Source organism: Coptis chinensis, chromosome 8, assembly GCF_015680905.1.
Source record: "Coptis chinensis isolate HL-2020 chromosome 8, ASM1568090v1, whole genome shotgun sequence".
NCBI classification, from domain to species: domain Eukaryota; kingdom Viridiplantae; phylum Streptophyta; class Magnoliopsida; order Ranunculales; family Ranunculaceae; genus Coptis; species Coptis chinensis.
The window spans coordinates 15,713,839-15,724,281 of NC_141463.1; the positions used below are offsets into that span (position 1 = coordinate 15,713,839).

General features: G+C 38.8%; 1 protein-coding gene across 2 annotated transcripts; it reads right to left on the reverse strand.

Annotated features, from left to right (window-relative positions):
• Positions 1-208: 208 nt before the first annotated feature.
• LOC147480198 (putative F-box protein At1g33530) lies at positions 209-3,227 on the reverse strand. 2 transcript variants are annotated; one of them, XM_086579857.1, is made up of 2 exons: positions 2,004-3,227; positions 209-701 (listed from the first exon to the last, which is right to left on the reverse strand). In XM_086579857.1, the coding sequence occupies exons 1-2, from the start codon at positions 3,154-3,156 to the stop codon at positions 640-642; spliced, it is 1,215 nt and encodes a 404-aa protein (XP_086435983.1). In that variant the 5' UTR covers positions 3,157-3,227; the 3' UTR covers positions 209-639. The 2 variants fall into 2 exon arrangements, with proteins under 2 accessions (XP_086435983.1, XP_086435982.1); XM_086579856.1 differs by having other exon boundaries at positions 224-697.
• Between the last annotated feature and the right edge of the window lie 7,216 nt (positions 3,228-10,443).

Below are 10,443 nucleotides of genomic sequence, written 5' to 3' on the forward strand. Positions count from 1 at the left end.
ACATTCATTATTTGAAATGCTACATACCATATACCATCTCTTTGAGCACCATTATCACTTGGTTCTCACCATTCTTATTGAAAGTTTTGGTCTGCCAAAGTAAAGATGATACATACTATATACAATCCATTATTTAGAATGTTACATACCATATGCCATCCATTATTTGGAATGTTATATACCATATATCATCAATTTGAGCACCATTATCACTTGGTTCTCACCATTCTTACTGAAAATTTTAGTCTGCCAAAATAAATATGATACATACTATATACAATCCATTATTTGAAATGCTACATACCATATACCATTGATTTTTTTGATTTTTTTTTTTCGAGTTTTTTGGGTTTTTTTCTTACGATTTGACTCGGTCAACTAACTGTTGACTGACAGAAATTGTAAATATGGAGAGTATTGCAAATGATCTTCAAATGTGGGGGGTATTGCAAAAGAGATCTTTAAATGTGGGGGGTATCACTAATTCCCCCTATATTTCATATAAAGAGACTTGCTGTTTTTTTCCCTCCTACAACATATATAGATGAGTTTCGTGAGCCTTTTTTTGCACTAAAACTAGCAACTTGTTCAATTCCAAAAGAGAACAAATGTAGCCACAACCTCAAATTTCTCAGTCAATCATATTTCAAATTCTTGAGTCCACCAAATTTCAATTTCCCATTTGACTCGTCCTTCCCTACCTGCAAAGGAGCTTATGAGAATCACCACCCATGAAGAATATATAAGAAACTTGAAAAAATCACAGCTTTAGCCAATCAATTTAAAAAAACAATTTCTAAAGAAACAAGGATGATTATCAATCAAAGGAGAAAACAATGCATATCATTATTTATTGTTTATTGCTTAACAAAATTGACCATGTAAATCCTAATATATATGTAGAAAAAGATTCTAACCATATAAGTGTCAAACTAACCATAATTTGTGTTGAGAAGTTTAGTCTCACATGAGATACGTTAAGCCACATATAAAAACATATAATTTTTGAAGCCTCTCTACTTATCACCAATTAGTTTTAAGTTGGATATCCATCTTTAATATGGTATCAAACTAGTGTGTTTGGCCCAAATAGCTCATTGTTTATTCTACATAATCTAAATATGTTTGTCCATGTGTTAGGCTTAAGTAATGTCACATGTGAACCTGTTAAGATGTTTAGTCCCACATGAAATATGTTAAACATGCATAATAATATATAAGTTTTGGGGCCTCTTTACTTATCACAAATTGGTTTTAACTTGGATGTCCATTTTTAATAGTATGGAAACATAATTACCACTCCATTATCAACACCAGGACAACATGTTCCAAGTTCCAACTTATCAATAAAAAAATATGTACAACCACTTCACAATTCAGGGTAAGAACTACAATGATACCTTACACATCGTATGCACTTCGTTAAAGAAAAGCATGGCAATTCCTAAGTCTAAACAATCTCTTAGGGAAGAGCACCATATACATTCCCCCCAACACACACACTTTATATGGGAAGAAATGCCAATTACTCAAGTTGAACAAAGAGAACGAAGGACTGAAGAATATGATCTATTTTGAGAGGGACAAAGTGAAACATGCACTCTCTCTTTTGATCCCTTAAAAACTTGTGATCTTTTAAGTTTTAACAACTTGGGCTTTAGTCTTTTAAACCAAATTCAAATCTTAATCATTCTTTGGCCTTTTCTTGTGGACAGTACAAAAAAAAAACCCTAGACCAAGTCTGCTAGCTTGACTGGTCATCCATCTACACCCACCTAATCGGCCCACCATTTGGTAAACCGAATTCAGGCCTAGGCGAGAAGGTTGGGCACTGCCAAGAAAGCTGCCTAGGCCGTTTTTAAGAACACTACTAACAATGAATGGGTAGAAATACCTAAGTGCACATAATACAGTAAGAAAAGACAAAACTGAAGCATTTAAAGCAAGCAAGTAAGGAACTAAGTTCAAAGTAAAAATAAAAATAAAAACATATTTTGTCTCACCAGCTATTTCTTTCTCGGAAGCACATAGAGGAGTCAGGTTGACTGAGAAAGGAAAAACAAGAAACTGGCCGCTAAATAGGACACTATCATCTCTTAGTCTGCAAATTCTCTCCAATTTTTTCGTACCCGGATCATAACAAAATAGTTCCGCTAGGTTACTAACAAAAAGCATATCTGAAGTTGGATGAAATGCAAAGACAGAGAACCATGAAAAATTATAGAGTGGATGTGTGTAGCAGTACTCGAGGGAGAATGTATGCTTTAAGACCCATTCATCCGAGTGACATCTCCGAACGAGCATCCAAACTCTTAAATTTGAGCTTTCTTCGTCAGTCCAAGAATAATGGAGTATGCCCTGCGACACCCCTAAACACCCAATAAAATCATTTTCCAGCACAATATCAGGAAGTTTGATTGCCCGAAAAGCTATCTGTTCTACATCAATTATCATCAGATGTCCACTCATGGCTAGTTTATAGAGTGATCCATCTAAGAAAACAAAGCGTGGGGACCAAAAGCAATCACTAACACAAGGATCCAAATGTATGTTATATACCGACCACTGGCCAGTAGCTCGAGAGAAAATATTCAATCTTGGATGTGAGCCTAAGATGTTTACAACTTTGAAGTGCGGATCAAAAAACAAAGCACCATCAACAGGGGCAAAACGACTCCAAGGGCAATTAGGAATAGCAATATATTGCTCGGTGGAAGGGTTACAAACATAAAACTGCATAGAAGATCGATCAAAGAAGAGGAGCATTCCGTTGCAACAATCGAGAAAACTATCTGGAGAAGGATCAAAAGGTAAGCTTCTACCAAGACAAGATTCTACTAAAGAGGTATTTGGCAATGATACCTTCTCATTAAAAGCATTTATGCAAGCAAAACTCCAAGGACCTTTTTCGATGCCGGGGCCATCTAAAATCCTACGAGTGTTGAAAAGCAAACCGTACACAGGCAATGATGTTATCTTTGGAATGCATATAGTAGAAACCACATGGTGCCATGATCTAGATACACACTGGCAGGCAATCATATGCTTTATAGCCAGTCTGTTTATGATCTCAGCCAATAAATTACTATTTAAGTGAGTGATCCTAGTAATGGAAGAAGAAGAAATTGCAGGTTGATGTTTCTTTAATGTGTACATCTCAAAAAATAGATCTCTTTAGTCCTTTTGACTAAAAGTAGAACGCAACGTGGTGTGGATAAATGAAGTTTGTACCTGCAAACACATTTCAAAGTTCAAACAATCCAATCAACGAAAGCCAACAATAAACCAGAACGCCAAAATTTATGTACCCAAAAAAATACATCATATTAATATAAAAAAGGTACATATCTATGGTAGCTAAAGTTAAAGTACTAAACCAAGTGATAGCATATTCAACATTAATCCTTTTAGTAATACATCAAATATTTGCATAACTTAAATGACGTCAAGTAATGCATAAGTACTTTTCTGCCAAATAATGCCTTATAATAGATTTCTAAACTAAAAAGTCCACATTAAAAAAATAAAAATTTCACTTATTCCGACACAGTTTGTTGCACGCTTGCCTTAATTATTTGTAAAACTCGTTATCAATATAATTTTCACTTATTAAAAAAAAAAAAAAAAAAAAAAAAAAACTAATCACAACCACCACCAAAAAAAGACGAGAACCTGAATCATTTAACACTGAAATCTGTCAACCAAGATTGACACATACATATATAGAGAGAGATTGAGCACTTGCAGAGTGGAATGATGGAAAATTGTGTAATGAGTGCGATGAAACAAAAGTACTGGGATCCAGAAGTTGTAGTCAAGAGGATTAGTCTATCGACTTTTTTTCTAGGATTAGTACAAATTCCGGCCATTTGCTAGATAGTTTACGAGCTCAATCCCCCTTTGAGCTTGTGTATTAGCGGGTTTACGAAAGACAGCCCAAAGGAGGTCCACACATGACATGCGGTTGAGACGGAACAGGATAGGCGGCGTGCGCCTTGTAGAGGAGAGTCCCTATATGCCCAAACGAAAGAAAAGACCAAAATTATCGTGTATGGTCGCCCCTGTATAGCTATAATAAAGCTTTCTTCTTGGGCCTTAGTTACTAAGGCGCTTTAGTCTTCTTGCAGCTAAGCTAATGTGTGCGTTTTCTTCGATTACTGGTGGTGACCAGTTTAGAAAAAGGATCCATGAACTTATTGTGCAAGATCGACCTGGGATCGTTATTATTCTTTTTCCTATTTCCGATATGAATGCTGCGCAGTCCAGGCTACTTATTTCGCTTGGATTCAATGGAGGGATTTGGCTTTTGTGGCCTAGTGGGTGGACATCCCTGCAGCGTTTAGTCAGGTTGTGAATGCAGTCGTTCGCTTGCACCCAGATTAATCGTTGACCGGCGTGTATGGGAGCCGAGCCCCAACCCGGACTCTCGCCTTCGTTTGTGGGGGGAGATGAGCAGTATTGCTGATGCTCAATCCGCTCATTCGCTTCGGGGATTTTAATGAGATTGCCCATTCGTCTGAAAGATCAAATGCTTTGTTAAGAATGGATTGTCCTTGTATTAGATCTTTCCGCTCAGCTATTTTCCTAATTGAATGAGTTAGCATGGAGTATGATACAGAGAGAGAGGTCTCCCCCAATATAGTACCTAATCTTATATACAGCATTAGCATATCGGCAATCAGTACACGATTTCTGTCTTAAATGGATCTCCCTTTCTGGGTTTCCTGTCCTGTTCAATCCCTTTTTCTTCTGTCTGAGGCAAAGGCAAATCCGAGTGTTTGGCGATAGGAAATCATGGAAAGGGACTCATTTCATTAGGCGGGGAGTTCGATATGGCCACGGTGACAAGCCTTCCCGATGTCCATAATTGAAGTGCTTTTCGGCCCTACTTAGTTGACTGCGAATGACAAAGGCTTTCGAGACGATCCGAGGATCGGTCATTTCTTTGAGATAGGAGTCTCTCAATATACTTGAAGGAAGGAGACCCCGAAAGATCTTGTCCGGTGCTTCTGGCTCTTCCACCAAGGGAAAGTATTTTTAGCCTCGAAATCTACTATTGAATCGAACTCTTGCATCTAAAGGTTCTTCCCCCGGCTCATCCACAAAGTCTCTTTTTGTCGATAGGCACCCATCTTCGTACAGGCTCTTGCATCTATAGAACCATCTTTCTCACCAACTCGAGCAATCCGGGTTCTCGATCAAGAGGACGGCGAGGCTTAGATTCCATTTTCTTTCATTGATAGGAATGCTGGTAAGCGCAAATGCATTCCAACTTGTTTGCACTTGGTATCCAACTTCTTACTTTTTAAGAGGAATTGAACTCACCAACCGAAGGCAGGCCCATATCGAAGGGAGCTTAGCAAGCCTAAGCTTTGTCTTTCCCCTCTGATCATCTATCTGGATGATTTATTACTTTTCCAGCCTGATAGATCGAATGCTTGAATCTTTTCGACCAGGTTTCATGGGATTTTTCACTGACAATGTGGCAATTGTGTCTTTCTCTATATGTTTAGTTTGCTCATGACGGATTTGTCCAAACAAAATCAAAGTCTGCTTTTTTAGTCTAGTTTTTACTTTGAAGGTGGCCCCTGAGAACTATTTGAGCGCCTCCATCTAAATCATTTCATTTTTCTTTCATGAATTAAAATTTATCTGAGGGGAAGGGCAGTGGTGAGGTGGCCCCCTTCTATCTCCCTTCTAGAAAAGAGTCAGTTCAATAAATAGATACTTGAATTTTACTTTTGAATTATCGTCTAACAAAGAAAAAGAAAACTTCTCTCTTCTTCTTATATTAGGAATCTATGTGATCGAGAAAGCTGCGCCCATTAGTGCTTTTGTGAAGCACGAAGGAGTTTAATCCCCGCATCAATATCAATGGAGAACATGTCTTCACCTCTGCCCCCTAGTTCCGATCTTATGATGGAGGAATCCAATCCGCAACCACCTAATTTGAGCTCTTTTTGGGGTACACGAACTTTCAAAGAGACTCTTGAGCAGGGTAAATCCAAACCGCCTATATATGATGGTGCAGACGATTCTGACCGTCTGGATGACATGGGGATAGAGAACATGCCCACGGGGGAGGAAGCTGAAGAATCTGGAGTCAACAGCCCTTAACGGCCTAAAGTTTGGATCTTGCTCAGTGAGAGGAGAGGAAAGACTTGTGGAAGCCGTGGCGAAGAGCTATTTTTGTAAAAGTGCCTTAGGGAAGTCAGTTGGATACAAAGTTCTGGAGCAGCCTTTATAAGTCTTATGGAAGTTTGAGCATGATTTTGAAATGCTAGATTTAGGGTTCTTCCTACTGCCTTTCTACGCTAAAAAGTCTTATCTACACATCAGGAGGGGGCTTGCCCATCAACCTACTTTGCCAAGAGGTGGCAGGAGCGCAACGACCTAGCCCAAATCTACTTAGATGAAGCAGCAAGGCGTATGAAGGGAGCGACGACCCTTCTTGGAGATAACTCCAAAAAAATCAACCAAACCTAGCCCAACCTACTTAAACAACCCACAGGCTTGGCCAAGGTAGCCTATAGACTCAAGCGACCAGCTCGGTTCAAACTCAGCCCGTATTCCATGTGAGTCAGTTGACTTCGATTAGACCAGACCGACCCAGAGAAGAACGTGACCACGAGGGCACCACCAGATGTTGTAGATGAACCTACTAAATAAGAAGTTGAGTATATCACGGCTGACCGCACCATGGGCTATAATGTTAAAAAACCTAGGAAAATAACGAACGTCAAGTAGAAACAAACAAGGTCTACGGCACGATCACTATATCTTTTATTTTTCTTTATCTCTCCTCTATGGAAAGAGGGGATGATACGTGGTATACCTGATCGGGTGGTTAACGAGACGTACGTAAGTCGACATAGCTCCATGCATATGTTCTTTGGAGCTAGAACCCTGACGGAACAGAATTATATCAATAGAATAAATGAAATGAAATAATGGTGAGCCTAGGTCGACGAACATGGCTCAAGAGTGTCTATACAAAGACCTTCTCTTCTTCACTCAAAGAGGCAATGCACTCTTAGAATGGTACTTTCTTCATAAAGAATGCATCTTTGGTTAGAAGTTATACGGACTTTTTCAAAGGAAATGCCACACTCCGCGTGTGACGAGATACGGGGCGTTCTAATCGAAGGGTCATGCCTATCGGGCTGACCAATGCACCGACCGGCCCGGTGTGGTGGCGAATACACACTGTCTTTGTAAGCTAAGCGGTTTACCTTGTAGGACGGAGGAGATATATAAAGTGTGCCGTCGTGATTCATAAGATTCTATAGTGGCACCGGTCTATTCTTTCACTTAGCCCGTCTCTCCCATGACTTTCCGGACCAACCAACTGGATCGCCCTTGCAAGTCTCTCGCATTTTGGGAGCAGAGCATGCAAAATCGAAAGCAATGGATCTTAGAAGAATTCCACTTTGAGCGGCACGACTCTTTCTATTTCTCTGGCGGCATTTGAGTTGTCTCCCTCCTCTTTCAATCGACACACTTGGCGCAGATAGCTCGGTGGCTTACGCCTTATATCGAGAGGCAGCCCCACCTTCACTTCCCACACGGATGGAGGAGCAGCTCCTTAATCCGCACTACAACCAATCAAAAATTTCTCCAGATCGATAGCTTGTTAGTGCTTTCACTTTGTCAGTAGAGTGTACTTTGAAAGCCAGGTTGCATTTTTTGGAAGAGTTGGAAGAAATTAGGGCCTGGTCCTAGTTACGTTGGTGATTGGGTGGAGACTTCCATTTAGGGGTCATTTGTTTTTGCCTCTTATAAGACCTTGAGGTCTTATAACCTCTTATAAGATGTGGCCCAGTGATTTTGGACATTTTTTTAGTTTGTTTTTTGCCTCTTATAAGAGGCATTATACTAGAAATGTCTTATAAGATGTTCCAATTCTATAAGTACCAAAATTGGACCTACTTCAATTCTATAAGTCTTATAACTTGAAAAATGACTCAAACACCCCCGTCCATATACCTCTAGCCTCATTTATCTCTTATTCTCTTTTCATTATCTTCTTCTCCAAATAACTCTATTTCCCTACCCACCACTGGCTATCACCATCACCACCACCAAACTATTAAAACCACCACCACCACTACCACCACCATTATTATCTCCACCACCACTACCACTGTACTATTAAGTCTATCACCACCACCGTACTATTAAAACCACCACCATCACTACCACCGTGCAATTAAGACCAATATCATCACCTCCACTACCACCACCACTGTACTATTAAGACTATCACCACCACCGCCACTGTGCTATTAAGACATCCACTGCTTCTACTACTACTACTACTACCACCACCACCAGTGCTATTAAAACCACCACCACTTCTACCACCTCCACCACCACTACCACCGTGCTATTAAGACCAATATCATCACCTCCACTACTACTACCATCACCACTATCACCGTACTATTAAGACTATCACCACCACCACCACCGTGTTATTAAGACATCCACCGCTTCTACTACTACTACTACTACCACCACCACCATGCTATTAAAACCACCACGATTTCTACTACTACCACCACCATCACTACCACCGTGCTATTAAGACCAATATCATCACCTCTACTACTACCACCACCACCACCACCACTACCACCGTACTATTAAGACTATCACCGCCGCCGCCATCGTGCTATTAAGACATCCACCACCACCACCGTACTATTAAGACCAATATCATCACCTCCACTACTACTACCACTACCACCGTGCTATTAAGACCACTACCACCACCGCCAATTAAGGTAGTTTTCTGAAATTGATATTCTAATTATCAAAATTGATTTGAAATCGAAAATCAAACTATACGCTTGTTTCAAATTAATCTATTCAAGTTAAATGTGATGTAAAGTAGGGTTATATTTGTCAAATAACCATCTATAAGATGTCATGTATTTGTTTTTTCTATTTTTACAAGTACTTGTAAGAGGAACTTAAAATGAAAAACAAACCACTTTATAAGACTATCTTATAAGACCCTCTTATAACACATGGTCTTATAAGACCCTCTTATAACTTAACCCAAAAAAACAAATAGCCCCTTAATCGATTTGGTTACGAGAGGGCTGGGTATTTTGGGAATACAATGTACAATTTTATGATCTTGCATACCTGTTTGTATTTAATGATTTGAGATGTAATTTTAGAGAATTCAATGGATTAATTTAACCACTTCTGGCGTGGTTATTAATTAAGTAATAATACTAATTTCATGGTTCTCCTTTTTGTCATAAGGCTTATGTTGTGCTAGTTATTAATTGCAGCAGATGTTGCAGTATGAACCTTCTAAGCGGATTTCTGCGAAGGATGCTTTGGAGCACCCTTACTTTGCTGACTTGGCCAACATCGAGAGTTGATGGCAATGTGACGAGGACTTTTCAATCTTAATTGAAAGTTTGAAACTAATCAAATGCATGACTGGAAAACTTTAATTGATGGCAATGACCCTGTATTCTTATTTTCACATTAACAAGAGCGTGATGACTGTCTTGCTACACCTTGCTCTTGTAACAATACTTTCAAAACATTGGTAGCAATCCTTTTCTTTGCACTGAAGCTAATGTGCAGATGGCAAACGGTTGGGTTGTATGGTATCTGTTATTTAATGGTATCAGGGACTGCCTAAAACCCCAGTTTGGGTTACGATAACAATTTAAGACATTTAACTTCTTAAATTACGCTTGGAAGGCAAGCGGTTGACCAGTTCTACATTGAGATCTTGCGTTGCAAGTCAAAATAGATCGTATTGAGTTTCAACTTTCCATGCAAAGTAGTTTGTTCGATTAGTGAAAATGAAATTGCGAGGTAGATTACGAATTCGTGCAATGCAAATGCGATCATGGAGAGTTCTAATAGTCGTGTTTTCACTTAACAACCTGCTAAGAAAATAATGTCTAAGAGCATCTCTAGGTGGTGGTAGTATCACCCATAGTACAAAATATTAGGATATGGGTATTTATTGATATTCAATTTCTGGATATGTATCGTGGATATATCTCCCTCTTTGGGGATATTTGACATTGTTTCACATGCAAATATCGTGGATATATCTAAAATATCGACAAATATTATGGATATTGTAGATAATTCTTGATATATCATGATACATTATTTATATTTATTTGAAATATAATAGTAAATATTAAATAAGATTGTTATATACACAAAATATCGCCAAATATCTCCAAATATCACAAATATTGTAAATATCGTCAAAATATCGCCGATATTTGCAGTCGTATATATCTATGAACATATCGTGATATTTATATATCTTTATCTGAAATCTAGATAGATATTCCTAAATATCGCGATATATCGGGATATTTTGTACTATGGTATCACCTACATGTTTGAGGCTGAAAATTGAAGAAAGTATTCTCAAATTTTGACCAACTCTAG